The sequence below is a fragment of the Dama dama genome, chromosome 25 (genome assembly GCF_033118175.1).
Source record: "Dama dama isolate Ldn47 chromosome 25, ASM3311817v1, whole genome shotgun sequence".
NCBI lineage: Eukaryota > Metazoa > Chordata > Mammalia > Artiodactyla > Cervidae > Dama > Dama dama.
This window is the reverse complement of record NC_083705.1, coordinates 10,207,278-10,226,398: the sequence shown is the minus strand read 5'-3', so window position 1 is coordinate 10,226,398 and position 19,121 is coordinate 10,207,278. Positions and strand designations below refer to the sequence as shown.

The window sequence follows — 19,121 nt, the reverse complement described above, 5'->3', positions numbered from 1 at the left end:
ACTCCGTTGTCCATCCATAGAAAGGAGAGGGAGACTCTGAGAGCAACAGCAGTGGTCCTGCTTAGGGCCCACAATCAACTACCAGATTGGGAACAGCAGCGTTTTCAGCTCTTACTTGAGAAGTGGATTGAAAGGCACATCTCTCCTCTCAGCCAAATGCAAACAGGAGGGAGCCAGAGCTCACCCGTTTGTCCACATTTATTAGGAAATTAACTTTCAACTAGATGTGACTCGTAATGCTGCACAGTCAAGCTGCTGAAGGGGCAATGCCGAAGGGGAATAAATGCATCCAGCTGATGCTGAGCAAAGCCTCCCAAGACCTCGGAGAAGACAGACCATGGCCGGTACATAATTCAATGCCAAGATCTCTTTAGCTCCTTTCTCTTCAAAATTTATCAAAGTGGATTCGGCTCTAAAAATGTATGAATAAAACAAACTTCTCCTGGGTCCAGCTGTTTTGGGATTTGAAGGATCCATTTGAGGATTCCTCATTCCTTAGATACCAAAGAGCTTGTCCATTACCAATTTCATCTGAAACCTGGAAGCTTTAGTCATCAAGGGGCAGGATTGAACCAGGGTCAGGAGAGGCTGCTTCCTGCTGGGACATCAGACCATTCACTTTGGAGCATAGAGCATTTTGACAGTTTTTCCTTAGGGAGTAAGCCCCGCAGCTCTCCTCTGCTCCAGAAAGTGATCAAATGAACCCAGGACAGACAAGGGTAGGGGAGGAAGCCCTCACTGTATGCATTTTTCAAAAAATAAATATTATTTTAAGGTGAAGAAAAGAGAAATAACTTTTTCTGTGGCTCCCCATCACTCTCTGGACAAATCTGAATTTTTCTACCTGGCACTCAGACCCTGAGGTTCCAGCCACAGTCATGCTCATCTCTCAGCTCCTCTAAGCTTCTCTCTCTCTCTCTGAACTCTTCACCTAATAATTCCTACCAGTCTTGTTCGATGCAGAGCAAGCATCACCCCTGCCCTGCCCCCTCCACCCTGTCACTCCTGCTTCCTCTTCTCAGGAAATGCATGACTTCCTATGCAAGTGTCTGTTTACTTCCTCTTACTGACCCGCATGGTCCTCCAGGAGGCAGTTGAAGACAGAGGTTAAGTGCTGGAATTCTGGAGCCAAGTCACCTGGGTCAAATCCCAGGGCCTCCTGGTCACCATGACCTAACTGACCTGTGGGTCTCAGTTTCTTCATCTAACAGATAGAAACAATGACAGTACCTGCCTCATAGCGGTCACACGACTTGGCTGAGTTTAGGCCTGAAAAGTACTCTAAAGGGTACCTGGCAGATAGTAGGCACTCAGAAACTTATAATTAGTTCCCTTTGCTTGCCTTTTGTTGTTGTTGCTACAGAGAGAGGCTATATTTTGTGAATGCTGTGTCCTGAGTGCCTATCAGGTGCTCAATAGAAATCTGATGACTGAATGAAGGAACAGAATCTCCGAGGAAAGAAATAGGCTGATTCTGACCAGTTCTCCAAGATTCAGAGCCCTGCTGCCCTGACTCTCACAGCCTGAGCTGATGGTCCTCGTGCTATTCCTGACACTTGGACCAGAAATATGGCCTTTGGACTTTCAGAAAGGTATCCATCCCATTTCAGAGCTCTGAGCCCCTGAGACACCAGACCTGCATTCATTTAAGGTGCCCAAATCTCTCTCTCTCTTCCAGCTGAGGTCGTCAGAGAAGCGAAGGGAAAAGCAAAGGGCCTCAGCTCAGGGCCTCGGCCTCTGAGGGTGTCTCTCACTTCCCCAAAGAGAGCTGACTGAGACTGAAAGCGCAGTGCTGGCCGGGGATTCTGCAGGGGGAGCTGATCGAGGGGAGACCCTGTCTCTCCCTTCACTACCGTTCACTTACTGAGTGCACATCCTGGGCCCAGTACATCAAAATGGGTCTGCCTTAGAGGAGCTCCCAGCACAGCCCCGAAGGCAGGCCACTAAGGAGGTAGTTACTCTTCAAGGTGTTGAGGGCCCACAAAAGTGCCTAATCCAGCAGGGATAGGTGGGGGGGGGGGGGAATCAAGGACGGCTTCCTGAGAGTGGTGACCATTTTTTTCCATCCTTGTCAGAAGCCCCCATGAGGAAACATCCAAGGTCACAGATGCCATTGTTACAAAGCAGCAAAACTCCCTCCATTCCCACGCTCAGTGAAAGATGACACTGTCCCAATGGTGGCCACAGCTGCAGACAAACCCTTCCTGTCGCTTTGGGATGACGAGCGTGGTAAGCAGGTTTGGACTCGCCTGCCAGCTTCCAGCAGGGGGGCCAGCAGAGGGACTGTGCTCCTGGGGTGGGAAGCAGCTGTAAGGGGAACCAATTGACTATCTTTGGATCATCTTCCTAGTGCATGTGACAAAGGTAAGGAAGCCTGACTGAGACCAAAAAAAACACTTTTTATTCCCACTGCAGAGACTCTTTCTACTTCCTTCTCAGGCCCTACGTTCCAGGCTTTGGACCCACTTTGCAGTCTTCTGAACATGCTATGTTCCCTCATGCACTCCCACCCTCCCTTTATTTAAAGCCTACTTGATACTTCTTTATCTTTCAAAATTTAGGTCTGGTCACCTCCTTTAGGAAGCCTTCCTTGACTTCCTTCTCCAAATTGAATTAAGAAGACTCCTGCCACCTCAGCCATCAGAGTTACCACGATACATATCAATACTTTGCTTGTTGCTCACTCTTAACGACTGCTGTACTCTTAGTGTATGGGAACTTTTATTTCTGTGGCCTCAAAACACCCAGCAGGAAATCAGGCCAAGTACAGGTGCTCAACGGGCTTCCCTGGTGGCTCATAGGGTAAAGAATGTGTCCACAAGGCAGGAGACCCAGGTTTGATCCCTGGATCGGGAAGGTCCCCTGGAGAAGTGAATGCAACCCACTTCATGCTCTGGCCTGGAGAACTCCATGGACAGAGGAGCCTGGTGGGCTACAATTCATGGGGTCGCAAAGATTAGGACACTGCTGAGCAACTAACACTTATAAGTGCTCAATACGTGTTTGTTTTTGAGAACAAAAACTAAAGAAATAGGGAGGATGTCTGGAGAGTATTCACTTAACCAGGAGGGAGGGGACGCCTTTACATTTCTCAAATGCTATCTAAGTAGTATAATGGTGAGGTCCAGAGACTCCGGAGACAAACTGCCTGGGTCTAAATTCTGGTTCTGCCTTTTACTAACTATGTGATTTTGGACATGTTACTTAACTTCTTTAAGTGCCTCAGCTTCTTCATTTGAAAAAATCAGGATACTAAAACTGCCTACCTCATAGAGTTGTTATAAGAATTAAATAAGACAATGAATGTGAAACCCTTAGCTTAAGACTGGTGCACAACAAGCTTGGATTAGGGGTTAGTTATAATCACTACCATTATTAGTGCACTGACCTGCATCAAAAAATTCTAAGACCTTCTCCTCAACTTCACAGCATTCAGACTAACCAATTTCTGCTTCTTCCCCTTTGAGGAAATGCTTTTGTAACCGTGCATTTGAGTTAGCTGACAGCATGTGGCTTAGATAATTTAGGATGGGGGAAGGGACATAAAGTCTCACACTGGGATTGAAGAGGGGGCAGTTGTAAATGCAGGAATAAAATAACAACTAAGCCAAAAGTGAACCAGCATGATTGTACTCCCCAGATCCTTGAAAGTAGGTTAACTGAGTGTCCTAAATCTCTAGCCTGCTAATAACCACTGCATAAGCAAGCCTCTCTCCGCTTGTGTTTCCCTGGGTCCCACAGGGGTGATTACAAAGTCACACAATCATGGGCCCGTTGGTAGCTGCTGCTGCTGCTGCTGCTAAGTCGCTTCAGTCGTGTCCGACTCTGTGCGACCCCATGGACGGCAGCCCACCAGGCTCCCCCGTCCCTGGGATTCTCCAGGCAAGAACACTGGAGTGGGTTGCCATTTCCTTCAATGCATGAAAGTGAAAAGTGAAAGTGAAGTCGCTCAGTTGGGTTTGACTCTTAGCGACCCCATGGACTGCAGCCTCCCAGGCTGCTCCGTCCATGGGATTTTCCAGGCAAGAGTATGGTAGCAGCTTCTCCCAAATAGAAAGTGGCAAACTCACCACTAAAAGTGAAACCTAGTTTCTCAGAGGGTGAGAAGGAAGAAGGGGTGGGGGGTGGGGGGAAAAAAGCCTCTTTTTGGAGGAAAGAGAGGTTACTTGTTGCCATAGTCAATTTTGGACGTGACTTTCTGCTTCAGTTCCTTTAGCTCGTCCTTGGGTAAAGTTCCTGAGAGGAGCTGGGACCGCCACTCCATCAAGTCATACATCATGGACTGCACCTGGAGAAAACGCTCCTTCTTGCTGGCCTAGGAGGAAAAACAGGAAACAACCCACAGTCACCTGCACCAAAGATCTCGGGCCTCTCTTTGGCAAACTGAGCCAAAGTCTAGCATGCGTGCTCATGGGCCAGGGCTTGAGTGCCTGCCTGGCCCCTGCCCAGCTGTGAAGGGGTTGGGTGGTGGTCTTTGTCATTGACATGTTTCCTTCCCTGGGGCCACAGGGGTCTCTCAAAAGCAAAGTAGCGATTCTAATCACTTCCTGGTTTAAAAAAAAAAAGGAAGGGTTATTTCTGACTCTTATCCAAAAAGATACATGTTGAGCAGGAATGCCATGAACATCTGCTGCAGTACAGGTCTCAGAGGCCAGGCCCTTTAAGGCTAAGAACCAGGGCCACTTCTCTGTTAGAACAGGCCGGTTTCTAGGGCAGTGTTCCCCCAAGTGTGACACGTGCACAGCCCATGGGACATAAGATGGTTCTTGGTGTTACAAAGACACAAGGTCACATATTAGGGATACAAATGGTGATTCTCCTCTGCTCTTCTCGAATCCCTCTGTTTCGGGGATGAGAAAGTTGCAGTTTCTTAGCAACATGTCTCACATTTGTTAATTCCTTTTTTTTTTTCAATGAAAGGAGAGAGAAATTCTTGGGCTCAGAGCTTTTAACAGGTACCATAGGAAACACTTAATAACAGTTTTGTTTTCACTGTATTTACTTGAATAATACATATGACTATATATATAGTCTCTCTCTATATATGTGTATATATACATACGGCTGCCCTGGTGGCTCAGACAGTAAAGAATCTGTCTGCAATACAGGAGACCCAAGTTCAATCCTTGGGTCAGGAAGGTTCCCTTGGTGAAGGGAATGGCTACTTACTCCAGTATTCTTGCTTAGAGAATCCCATGGACAGAGGAGTCTGGTGGGCTACAGTCCATGAGATCGCAAAAAGCTGGGCATGACATAACAACTAAACCACTGTCATATATATGTGTGTGTGTGTGTGTGTGTGTGTGTGTGTGTGTGTGTGTATGTAAGAGTATATATATGTAAGAGTATATATATGTGTGTATATATATATATATATATAAGAGCAGTACTTTCCTGAGTTTTGTGACTTGTTCTAGGACTCATGGAACCTGAGGCTAGGTTGGAGGGAGTGTCATGGGAGTCCCCGAATGTGCACCAAGTTGGACAGAAATGCAAGTAGCCTGAGGACCTGGCACTTGCAGCTGGCATCTGAAGTGAGGGAAGTCTTATAGAACTGAGCCCTTACACGTGGGTTGTCAGTGTTAGAATTACATTGAATTGTATCATAGGGCATCCAGTTGGTGTAGGAGAGTTGGAGACTTGTTCGAACGAGACAGCACATTGCAAAATTCCTTGTGTAAGCCATTTAAATTTACTGAAAAGGAAGACAATTTAGCTATTAAGTAAATACTTAATGTGCAGCATGCAGATATGACAAGAATCATGGAAGAATAAGAATCACTTTGGTAGGTAAAGGGCATGATGAACTTGCCATTCAAAGATTTCTTAAAGGAAATGTCAAGCTTCTACGGGGCATGTGTAAAAGGCGTGGTGGACATAAATAATACATCACTTTAGCCTTAAGTCTGCTGTTTGCCCCATAAACTTTCCTAACAACTTTTGGGAAACTTATGGAATGGTCATTGAAAGTGCCCGTTACCATAACTGTGAAACAGCCACACAGGAGTCAACACTCATGACCATAACAGGTGAGCACACAAACAGCGCAGAGCACCAGCGAGTGTACAGCGCGCTGTGACAAATGTGCACGAAGCCTGGGGCGACACTGTCACTCTCAGTTTAATGATTTCTTAGCTAGCCACTCTCATTAGGAGTTTCAGAAGCATCAGAGGAGGATTTAAAATTAGATTTACTTCAATACAGGGAAAACCATGCAACATACGCTCTTAATTTTTCCAGGGTCAAGTTCTCTCATGGATCTGATGACAATAGTCATTAGTGAACTGACACATGAGAACAATAGTTTTCAAGGTGTTATCAGCAGACCACCAAATCAAAATCCCTAAGTTTATTAAAATGCAGAGTCCCACTGAAGGAAGCTTTACTTTCAATAGCATTCAAGGTGATACTTAAGCACATTCAAGTTTGAGAACTTTTTCATTAGTCTAAAAAAAGAAAACGAAAACAGAAGGATCACCCCAGATGCCCATTTACTGTGACTCTGTCACTAACTCACTGTGTGGCTCTGAGAGTCACCTAACTTCTCTGGGCTTTGATGACCTCATACTGTTTGTTATACTATGTCAAGGCTACATTCCAAATCTGAACCAAGCCAAAAACTGTAAGCAGCTTCCATCCCAGGGTTGAGCAGGGTTTCGAGTCTCACCACATAGAGCTGTTTCCAGATGCTGCCCCATTCCCAAAGTGTCGTTGTCACTTCTTGTGCCAGAGGAATTTCTGCAGGAATAATGTTCTCGATATTTCTATTTAAGGTGGGAGAGAAAACGGTGTGAAATTGAGACCCAGGTGCTAACAAGATAAAATGTTGGCAAATTTGCATTAAGCTGCAGCTGCTGAGAGGGGCCTTGCTGGCAGGAGACTAAACCACTTCTAATAGCCACACCAATTACATTATGCAAATGCAAGGGGCTTCCTTTTTCTCTGTCCTCCTGCATTGAGGTGGGCCCTGCAAGCTCATTATTCAGGATTAACCTACTTTAATTCAGTTCAAAGGCAGCTGCCAGTGAAAACTTTGATCCTCCAAATGTACTAATACCCCCTCAGAATCAGATGCGAACACGAATCAATTTGCATTGGAGACAAACACGGGCACGAAGAAGACAGATCCTTCACATCTGCCAAGTCAGGTTTCCAAAGCAGACAGGATACGGGCATCATGAACTACCGGAGAGTCAGGTCTGGGGGAAGATGGCAAATACCTTTTTCTCTCCACTGTCACATCTTTGATGTAGATAAAGGATTTTGGGAAAATGCCCTGTTGGGGATAAGATAAGATAAGATGAGATTGGATGACTTGTCCCTGTAGAAAAAACTGACCCCAGGTCTTCATGATTTTTCCAAAAGCTATTAACTGGTAAAAACCTCGAACTTCACAGGAATAATTCCAGTTCGACAGAACAAGTGGTGGGTGTTAAATTCACTCATTTAGGCCTAATTCCTCTCCCCTTCTTCAGCAGTTGCTCAGGATCCCACAATAGCTCTAGATTCCAAAGAATGCCCTAACCTCACTGCGATCACTCACACTATCAGATGGGCAAGGCAGGAGCGCTTAAGAGGTTCACTTTAAGGGAGAAAGGTCCTCTGCCTTTCCCCTCTCCTGCCTAATTCTGGGAAAGCAGCCACCCTGTACTGTCAGAGAAGGTCAGGTCCTGAAGCAACAGTGTCCCTGGTTAGCATGTGGACTGCTTTGATTTGAGATCTCTTTCTTTCTGGATTTATTTGATTGTTCTCTAGAGAGCAGAGAGGGATCATGCCTTCCAATACAGCATGTCAGGGAGGAAGGAAGGAGCATCTATTATTTCCTTTCTCTATAAGCTTGGCTTAGTTGACAAGAGAAGTTGAGCAATTACTTGGACATTCCTTCATCAGTTTAGCCAACATGTACACTGGGGACACCAGGTAACTTTGTGAGGTACCGTGAGCTGTCAGGAGATGAGCAAAGCACGTGCATCTCCCATGGAGATGGCGGTGTGGTATGGGGCTAGGGCAGAGGAGGTCCCTGAGGGCTGAACTGGACCTGTCCCTCCCGAGTCATGCTGGAAACAGGTGAGGAAAGGACGAATGCCCCAAGCCAGCTAAAGAAAGACAGAGAAGATAAATTTCAAATAAAAAACGCATGATTCAATGGGACTGGAGAAATCATATATGGCTGGCATATTAGGAAAAGTTGCAGGGAGAAGAGAGCTCTGGAAGTTGGCCTTAAAGAAGGAGTGAAGGGGGAACTGATCAAGGTACAGCAAAGAAAACCCTGGACACAAGGAGACAGGAGTGAAATCAGTTTACAGAGGAACAACAGTGGGAAGTAATTGCCCAGGGGACTGGCAGGGTCATGCACAGACACCCAATATGGCCCCAAATAAAAACAAAATTGACCTCACCTGTAACATTTTGTGCTTTACAAGGTATCCCCTATACCAGTCTGCAAAGAGAAAACAAAGAAACAGGTCTTTCATCTATTCTTACAAGTCCCTTGCTGGGGTTTATTGGTGTTGCTGTTTGTTTTTCACTAGCAAAGAAACTGCAAAGTGTTTTAGACCTTAGGTTGAGATCAAAGCCCTAGGATTCAACTCATTCTATTGAATGAGTTGCCAACATCTCCAAAAAGTGACCCAAAATACAGGGATTTCACGTAAAAATGCAAATTTAATCCTTTTTTTTTTTTTTTTGAAAAAACAGGAGGCCCTGAGATGGTGACCAGTGCTCCCCGATGGCTGCAGTTGACTAGCGGTGAGGGGCAGCTAGTCTCATCAGACAAAAGGAGCCATCTCCAACTCACCAGCCTCTACCCAGCCCCTCTCTTCTTTCCATCAACTGCCTGCATCCTTCTTGTGTTCATACGCATGTTTTCAACCTCTGGTTTAGGAACACAGAAAGGCTGAGAATGTCTGAGGAGTTTGGCAAACATCCTAAAATAATGCCCACAGTTCTAACAGCAGCAAATTGTGTCTAACACATAATCTGCAGAAGTTAGTCATTACAAAACAGACAGGTTCAGGGATGGGTGAAAGGACAGGAGTTTTAAAAGATTCTTCCCTTTGAAGGAATATCAAGAATGATTCAATGAACAGAAATCCAAATTATATACACAGTCCTCGGACAAAATGAGCCTTGGTACAGCAAGTATTGATGACTATAATGAGCCTACTCGCCTTTGAAATGATTCAAGCACAGCCAAGTAGTGGCATTTGTTATCTTTGTAAATAAAAAGCGTCTGCCGGGAGGCTCATTAGCAAATCCTCATTACTGGGCTGACAGATTGCTGTCGAAATATGTTCTCAACAGACATAAGTGCAAGCTCCAAAACAAACATTTAAAATGCAAAGTCACCCCTCACAGTCATGAGCCAGCTAAAGAAAGTTCTAAAGCAACAGGGGCCCAAAGTGGCTCCCATTTTAAAAGACAGAAGGGTAGAGGAAGGAGAGAGAATGGAAGGAATGGATACTGGAGAGAAAGAATCTCAGGTTTGGAATATCATTCTAAGTGGGCTTCCCCAGTGGCTCAGGGGTAAAGAATCCACCTGTAAAGCAGGAGACACGAGTTGGAACCCTAGATCAAGAACATCTCCTGGAGAAGGGCATGACGACCCACTTCAGTATTCTTGCCTAGAGAATTCCAGGGACAGAGGAGCCTGGCAGGCTACAGTCCACTGTGTTGCAAAGAGTAGGACGTGACTTAAGCGACTGAGTGTGCGCGCGCACACACACACACACACACACACACACACACACATCCCACACACACCATTCTAAGTATCCTTCATATATGAAGCCTTCTAATCCTCACAACAACCCTATAAGGTGGGAAATGCAACTGTCCCATTTTACAGAAGAGTGGCCCTCCGGAGGCACAGAGCAGTTAAGTAACTAGCCCAGTCACACAGCTAATAAGTAGCCATCATACTGGGCTTCTTGTCTAGTGGAGGCCTAACACTGCCACCCTCCCAACATCTGAATCCCCAAAACTACATCCCCACTAAGTACTTCCAGTGGTGGAACACTTTCCGGTTCATAAAGAACCATATTCTAGTTTCACACTCTAATCACTTCCCCATTACTACTGGTAATAATTAACTGTTAAAATCAGTACTTAACAGTGCTTGCTGTGTGCCAAGAACTCTGGTGAAGCTTTTTGTTTTGTTTTTTCACATTATAAATTGATTCTATAAAGTAGGTACTATTATTGCCTCAATTCTGCAAATGAAAATAGAGAGGCACAAAGAGATGAAGAACTTGCTCATGGCCACATAGCTAGTGAGTGATGCATCTAAATAATTTAAATCCAAGCATCCGACTCTGGAGATGATCCTCCATAGTACTACACTAGAACAGTCTCCTTTATTTGCAGTTTTTTCCCATTCAACCAACTTCTCTGTAGCATTACTGTTAATAGCTACCATCTATTGACCGCTAAACACACACAAAGCTGTGCATGTTTTCTCTCATTTAACCCTCATACCATGCTGTGAGTTAAGCATCATTATTCCCATTCTGTAGATGAAGAAACTGAGACAAATCAGTGGAGATGCTGGGCCAAATCACATGCCAGGGTTCAGGGGCAAGTCTGCGTGGCTCCAAGCCAGCCCTCAGAGCGGTTCCACCACACTGCCCCCATGTGACGAGCACAGACACAGATAATGTTCTCTTAGAGTGCACACACAGTCAACGTTCTCTTGGTTGCAGTGACCTGAATCCACCTGGCTGGCCAAGGCTACCAGACTCCCCCGGGAAAACGGTCAAGGGACTCCTAGCTGCTCACATCTGCCTCTGCACAACAGGGCCTCCGTCAGGGTCCCCTGACTTCCTCTTCTAGCAACACCACCCTCTCTCACCCTTGATAACCAGTGACTTGCCACCCCTTGTAGGAATCCCGACTCTCAGAACTTCAACTCACTCCTGAGCAAGAAATTGATTGATGCTTACCCTTAGCATCCACATTCTGACTCCCAGATTTTAAGTTCAAGAAACACTGACTGTGCTCTATTCTGTACATGGCACTGACCTAGGTGCTTTCAGAAATAAATCCCCAGTGATCTTTGATGAAACGGCCTTACCACCATCTCCACTTGATAGATGATGATGAAGCATCAGCTTCATCAGATCTGTCCTTAGGACTTTTTCTGACAGTCCCAACTCTGCTGAATCGGTGACCTCTGTGACCTCTGATGTGTGCTCCGAAACCTGGTCACCAGTCACTATATCTGGCTGTACTCCGAGACCGGACAGGACAGATAGCAGTAGTTGACAGGCATAGCAAAATCCATGATGACAGGCACTCCAATCAAAACCAGGCTCTGGGTAACAGAGCACCGACCACATCCCAGACCTTATCCCCTGGCTTAATGCACTTTCAGTTAAGTAACAGGGAAGGCTTTTTTGTCTAATCCTACCCATGAGACAAGAACTTTTTAAAAATAGAAAACTCACAAAGTACATCCTGGGAAAGATGAGAAAAGGGAGTTTTTTTGTTTTTTGTTTTTTTTAACCATTCTTATGGAAAATGATAAACTCCAACTGTCCTCCTTTCCCACAGCCCAAATATCAAAATGAAATGTACCTAAATTCTCCAGTGACCCAGGAGTTGTGTGGGGAAGGGGAGAAGGAGGAGAGATTAAAAATATCCCAGCACATTAAAAAAGAATCCACATCCTATTTAATAGAAATCCAGTCCTCTCTCTGCCACCTAAGGGCAACATGATCTTTGGTCATGTCACTTAAACTTCATTATTTTCACCTGTCAAATGAGGGCAATAACACCTACCACACAGAGTGGTAGGTGTTAGTTGCAAAACTATTTTTTAAAACAGAATTATGAAGGTAAACACATCTGATAAAGGTACAACACCTTAGACTAGAAGAAAACATACCAATTTCAGGAGGAGCATTGCCTGAGGAATGGACAAAAAGACAAGAATGGAACAGGGGAGGGTAAGCAGGGGATCTCAACTGATCTAAAATATTTATTTCTTTAAAACGTATATGAACTGAACACACAAAACGTTAACAATGCTTTATTTGCATGGTGAGTGTCTCAGTCTGTTTCACTTTCCAGTTTGATTGAAATATCTACTAATGTTAAGAAGAATATAACAGAAGCTAGTATCCATCAGTGCTTAAGAGCATGAGCTCTGAAATGAAAGCCTGAATCTGAAAGAAGATCTGCAACTTCTGAGTGATCTTTGGCATGTTAGTGTATTTCTCTAAGCCTCAGTTTTCTTATTTGTAAAATGTGAGCAATAATAGTGTCTGTCTCATATGCCTAAATTAGACAAGAAATTCAGTTTGTACAGTGCCTTGCATATGGTGTTAAAAAAATTAGTAAATGCCATTCTGTCTTTTAAAAATCCATAATCATCAACATCAATCAGGGAAACTTAGGCATATTTTTCGTTTTACTTCCAGAACCTACAGATTTTGAATACTGTTTGTTTTCCGTGCCATTATTTCAACTTATTTTCATGACAACAAAGTAAATGACACATTCTTCAAATTCAACATAATGGAAGTTTATTGATGTTTTAGCTTCACCCCCAATCAAAAGGGAAGAAAACTTAACTTATAAACTCCCCTCAATGGAACAGCCTTACTTCAGAAAACAGAGCCCCTTTCTTTTTTTTTTTTTTTTTGGAAATGTTTATGACAGCTTTATTCTTTTTTTTTTCCCATTTATTTTTATTCATTGGAGGCTAATTACTTTACAATATTGTAGTGGTTTTTGCCATACATGTCAGTGTATGGCAGAGCCCCTTTCAATACCAACCTGTCTCTACAGCAGACAGGACTACCTCTCTGCAAAGCGGCACTTTTGAAAATACCATCTTAAGTCCTTATAATGCCCGCTTTGTGCCCTAAAAACAAAGGACCCGGATGGGTCAAGATCACTGTCAGTGGAGCTGTCTCAAGAGAAACTGCTGCACGGCTCTGGGTGTGCCTCAGTCTCTAAGTGGGAGATTCCAAACCCTTCGTACAGAGCTCTTTGCAGCTGAACCAAGGCCAAGCTGACACACGTGCCAGCTTAGAAAGAAATATTTTTAAGTGAGGAGAGCAAATCTCAGAACAGTATGTGCAGGGTAGTCCCATTTTTTAGAAAACACTGACAGTAAGAGCCAGGTCTTACCTTAAGGAGGTTAGGCCATGTCAACTTCCTCCTCATCCCTCTCCCTTGTTCCATTTTACATGGTAAGTGAAATTCAAAAGTTCCTTGGAAACCTCTGTCTAGAAATCCCATTATCTTCACCACCAAGACTGAGCTCCCGTGGCCTGGGCAAGCGTGCGTATCAGGAAATGGAAGGGAACCTTCCCTGGTGTTGTGGAAAAGAGTCAGGTAGCAGATAACTGAGAGTGAGGAAGACATTCCCTCTGTAGGGCTTATAAAGAGAGTCTAGGTGGCCCAGTGGCTGAGAACCTGCCTTCCAGTGCAGAGGATGAGGGTTTGATCCTTGTTTGAGTAGCTAGGATCCCACATGATATGGGGCAGCTAAGCCCACACACTGCAGCTCCTGAGCTGTGTACCACAGCGAAGATTCCTCAGGCTGCAACTAACACCCGAAACAGCCAAAAACTAATTCAGCTAATTAATTTAATATTAACTAATAAAATATTTTTTAAAACAAGAGTCTCAGTAAGCTGGGCTACCCCCAAGGAACATCCCCCCACCGCAGTGTAAGCAATCAGGAGGTAGCAGGTGTTTTTCAGAGGTGGCCGTTGTTGCCTTCCGGCTGCATGGTATGGCTCTTATCCCAAAACCAAATCCAAGCATAGGGGTGCCATCCACAAGATTCACTCAGAGACACTGGGGGCATCTGGCTTCTTGTTCTCCAGCTACATGGCTATTCATGCAGGGGGCTAGCTGACCTTTGGGCTTGTTTGTTCAAGACAACAGAAAATTGGAAAGAAAGCACCCCAAACTGCTTCTACCCTCAGCCTTGTTTAAACTGGGGAAAGGGAAGGAGATTAAAGGAAGATTAAATTGGACATGGTATTGGAGTCTTCTGAGATGTTGTTAAGTATCAAGAAAGATGTCAACCAAATATAACTGAAGGAAGTGATGGGAGAAAAGCAACACTCCATTTTTATCTTTATTCCCCCATGAGGAGTTCTGACTGCTCAATAAACACTTACATGTGTTTTCCACATCTGAAAGCAGGACACAGAATGTTTATGCTGCCTCTGGGTAGAAGAGGTAGCCTGAGAGATGTAATGTGGACAAAGACATGAGCATTAGGATGTCTAAGGCTCAGCAATGGATGCCCTTTTGAAATGTTTGAGTTTTTAATCACACACACAAAAACTATTATCTAAAAGGAAATACTAAAAATGCTAGTGTTCTAGTGAAAGGAAATTCATTCATGCCCAAGGTTTCAGCTCAGATTTTGTTTTATCCATCCATCTGACTGCATAAGTTCAGTACACAGGCAAAAAAGGACTAGCCTCACCCATTTCAAGACATCAGAGGGCCAGCTTCTGGGTTCCTGGAGCCAAATTCCTAAGATACATACATACCGGCCAATCTCAGTTTAATTCTGTATAATGAGGTTGGGGAGAGATGGAATCCAACACAAAGCACCCAGAAGCCAAGCATGGTGCTAGACAGCTTCTCTACTTCTCTTACTTTATCCTCATAACAAATCCAGGAGCAAGATGATGATACTCCATTTTGCAGGTGAGAAAATGGAGGTTCACCTCCCTAAGATCACTCAGCTAGTGGATAAATGGAGCAGAGAATAACCTTTTGATTGAAAAATCCATGCTTTCTCAATGTTTGCATCTCTATGCCTGCCCTGCAAGTAGGTTCATCTGTACCGTTTTTCTAGACACAGAGGGAGGAAGGAGAGGGTGGGGTGAGTTGGAAGAGCAGCGCTGACATGTACACGCCACCCCGAGAGAAATAGGCAGCTAGTGGGAGCTGCTGAATAGCGCAGGGGCGCAGTTCAGCGCTCTGTGATGGCCCAGGAGAGCGGTGCTGCCACGGGCTGGGAGGGAGGTTCAGGGGCGAAGGGACATCTGTGCATACACGGCTGATTCACTCTGTCACCCAGCAGAGACTAACGCAGCACTGTAAAGCAACTATGCTTCAGCAAAAACAATGTGAAGTCCATGCTTTTTCTACTTCTTTCTTTCTTTCTTTTTTTTGTGGAGAAAGGAAATTTAAAAATTACTGAAAAATACAAAATAAAAATATTCACATTTCTATCACCTAGAATTAATCATTGTGATATCTAAAGAAATATACTTTGACTCTTCAAGATTGTATCTATTCTATTCCATTCCCCTCTAAGCTTCTCAATTTTATTAGTTTTTGTTGTTGTTGTTGTTGGGGGGGGGCAGTTACATTTTAGAGTTTTCTAACAATGACATTCTTTTTGGTAGTCATAAATATTATTATATCTTTTAATACTAATTTGTATTAATCAATTCACTTGGACTCAATGCTTGCCAGTATTTCTTTCTATCGCAGCTTTTCAATTCCTATATTTTAACATTTTGATTCCTCTATCAATTGGCTGGATTTTATTTTTTGAGTAAACTACAAGCGGGTTACATGGGCACACCCATATTTTTTCTACTGAGTCATTTTGACTAATTTTTGACTAACACTGTGGTTTTCACTTTTTATATATATATCTGCAGAGAGGAACAGTTTTCAATTGGAATCAAAAGCAGAACTACCCACCTGCATAAAAGACAAGACCAGGCCTGATCTCCAAGCCCTTAGCCATCTAAGGCCCTCAGGGACTGTTGGGATCCTATAAACTCCAGTTTGAAAACTCTTATGGGTATCAGTGCTTGCATGATAAATCCTAGTCATTTTCATACCAATTCCTCAGATATCTGGAATCAATCTAACAGACTTCCAAATACGGTATTTTCAAAGTATTCATGAACTGGCAATCACTTGCTAAATTAACATGCCCAGACCTTTCCAGAAAATTATTGTGGCTGCTTATTACAAAGATGCATTAAAATAAGACTGATAAATCGAAATTTTAAATGAGAAACCAAAACTCAAAGTTTAGGAGCAAGGAGATTAATCCCCAAAACAAAGGTGGCTTGAGTCAGACAGTGAAGCCTTTTTGACCATCAAGCTCCAGGCCAGGCAAAAGTAAAGAAATGCTCTGATTATGTACAAACTGTGTGGTCAGTTTTCTTCCCTGAAGCACTTTCTCCAGGAAAACTACATGAAAACAAGAGAAACACACTCATCTCAATTTCAAAATGTAGGATGAAGAAAACAGTCTGAGGCTTTTTCACTTCTTGGTAGGCAGGAGGTGGAGGAAAGGGAGCTCGTCTTGACAGGAGTGGAGGGAGCAACCCCCGGCTCATAGTGTGATGCTGGGTGAGTCATTTCTCTTCCCTGAGCCTTGCTCCCTCACCTGCAAAGCTAAGGTCTCTGCCTGTTTCTCAGGATTAGCACTCGGTAGCACAAAAGTGACACTGAGAGGAGTCATTTTGCCTGCTGCCTTTATTTTTATTCTTTGCCCTTGGTAGGTTAACCTAGAGTTTGCTCATCTGCCACTAAGCAGAACCGCATTTGTAAAACGTAGGGTTGTGCTGTGGGAAAGGGAAAGGGTGTTTGTAATCAGATCTCCACCCACCTCCCCCAGTCTCACTCAATCTGCATGTAAAATAGGATCAGATTGGGAACTTCAGAGGCCTGAATACTGAAAAGTTCATAGCATCTAAAATAACAATTATACCAAAGAGTAAATGTTAGGAAGGTGAACAAAATTCTCATTTCCCCCACAATGACTCCTGTCAAGCTGCTTTGAAATATCACATTCTTTCTCCCTCCAAAAAAAGTTTTCTGTTTGTTTGCTTATTTTGGTTTGCATGTGTGTATGTGCGCGCATGCACATGTGCAAGAGTACATGCACCCCTACACACACATGCAAAGTTGGCTTGTTAATCACATACAGCTAATCTTGGGCTGAAGATGCTACCTGTCCTGCGGGTTACCATGAGGAGCAACTAGCCTAACATGTTATGGGAATAGCGCAGCTCCGCCTGTGAGGCGAGAACCCACAGCTGGCTAGTTCTGTAGGCAGCCTCCTTTCCCCGACCCTCTGTTTCCACTTGAGGGGGGCCTCGTTAACAGGGGCACGCCTCCTTGGTGCCCACCCTTTGCCCCCATCCCAGCATGGGACAGCCTAACCTAAGGTTAGCTGGGAAACAGGGACGTAGCCCATTCTGCCCTTCCTTCTCTTGGCTCTGCCTGGACACAGGAAGGACACACGGTGCACCCTCCACACAGCAGGATTACAGGCAGGCCCACGTGGTGGGGGGTCAGTGGAGACCCACCACGGTCCAGTTGGGCAGTGAGGACCAGGAGAACCTGCCCGAGTGTAGCCATCACATTAGTAATTTCAATCAACTCTTACACCCATGCCATGGTCCCTATGTCAATTTTATCAGTGACACAGTTGATACATTGATTTCTAATGGTCTGCCTCATGAGTCCAAGGCCATTAACCTTAGTGCAAAGTTTAAAAAGTACCCACTGCCACCAATACCACCACTATGATACTATGGATACAGCCCAATAGACACTTGGCTTCACGAGAGATGGCACCTCTGTGGGAAGAAAGAGATGCCACCTTGCCCAAGACAGCGCTTCCAGCTGGAAGAAGGGAGTGAACACTGCTCCCTGACCCAGACCACACAGCTATGCACCATAGTCCTCCTGAATCAGGGTTATAATTTTCTAGACCTTTCAAAACCCTGATAATGCTGGTATTTCTTTATAATGGTGTTAAAACTAATAAATACATATATCCAGGAGGTGTCACAGTCCCTAACAGCTCCATGGCACAGGAAAAAGCACAACAAATGTCAAACCACCTAGTCAGAGCTTTGCTTCTCAGTATATATTCCTACAATAACAAAGTACCGTCTTTAGTAAATTTGAATGACTAATATCAGCAAAATGTATTTAAACAGAACACACAGAGTTGCAAGTTCCAAGAAAGGGCTGGAGCGGCTGGGCATGTACTAGGGGTGTCCCGATACCATTAGCCAGGCTCCTGGAGTCCCAGAATCACCTGGGTCAGTGACTCACCTCCACAGGTCTCCTGTATTCGTACCACATCGCCAATCTGCAGGGAGAGTTGGGGGGTCCCACTCCCTTGGAAGTTGTATATGGCTGTGAAATGAAAGAGAGTGGCACAGTGAGACCTCTGGATACCAAGAATCTCTGCACCTTCCTTTCTTGACTTTATCTGATGCCCATGAAGCCCTCATGGGCTGAACAAAACCAGCATACAAACCACTTCTTGCCACAGGAGTCAGTACAGGCCCAGTCTGGCTCCCAAAGGCCTCTGCTCATTAGTCAAACACGGCCTCTCCCTAGCCAGGCTCTGCGCCCCAGTCTGGTGATAGGAAGGGTGTTTATGTCATCTACCAAGCTTGACTTTCCACGGTACACCCGCTCTACCATCCCCTTGTTCCATTTTCACAGCAATCCTGTGAGGAGTAAATTGTGATCCCATTTCGCACATGAGGAAATGGAGGTGCTGAGAGGTCAAACAGTTTGGCCAAAGTCATTAGGTTAAGAAGTGACAGGAAAATCAGTATCTAACATCTCTATTCTCAGCTGCTATCACGGCTACTTGCTGCTCCCCAGTTACTCCACCCCTGGTGACAGCAGCCTAAAATACCAGTCTTTCCACCACTCAAAGACCAACCAGCCGTCACTGTCTAAGAAAACTGTATCTTTCTCCTACCCGGCTCTAACCAACCTGTGTTCCTCGATCTTAAAATGCCTGTTTCTTGGCCTTTCCCAAAGCAAATCTTTCAGGCAAGTCCTGTTTTATCCATGAGGCACTCCTTGACTTCTCCAGGCCACATTAACCACCCACCCCCATCTCCTAATAGTTGGTAGGACTCTTATGAGTACCTAACATTGAAGAGTGTACTCTGATTTCCCATTTACACTGCCAGTTTCTGGGGAGCAGCAGTTGGCTATGAAAACAGAGTCCCCCCTGTGCTATCAGAGGCCTCTGATAGCTAATCCCCTGGAATGTGAGATTACACTATATCATTACAGTGCCTAGCCCTTGCTCAGAATAAGTTAAGTGAGGACCAGGCCACAACCTTAACCTAGGGATG

At 44.6% G+C, this 19,121-nt stretch overlaps 1 protein-coding gene across 1 annotated transcript in view; it reads right to left on the bottom strand.

Moving 5' to 3' along the window:
• The window catches only part of DOCK2 (dedicator of cytokinesis 2), a 459,408-nt gene that overhangs the window by 422,378 nt on the left and 17,909 nt on the right, over nt 1-19,121 (bottom strand). The window contains exons 2-6 of the mRNA XM_061129423.1: nt 18,073-18,156; nt 8,400-8,440; nt 7,221-7,276; nt 6,668-6,764; nt 4,167-4,315 (exon numbers count right to left, since the gene is read on the bottom strand). Of these exons, the coding sequence (XP_060985406.1) occupies nt 4,167-4,315; nt 6,668-6,764; nt 7,221-7,276; nt 8,400-8,440; nt 18,073-18,156 (427 nt within the window). The remainder of the gene's footprint in view (nt 1-4,166; nt 4,316-6,667; nt 6,765-7,220; nt 7,277-8,399; nt 8,441-18,072; nt 18,157-19,121) is intronic.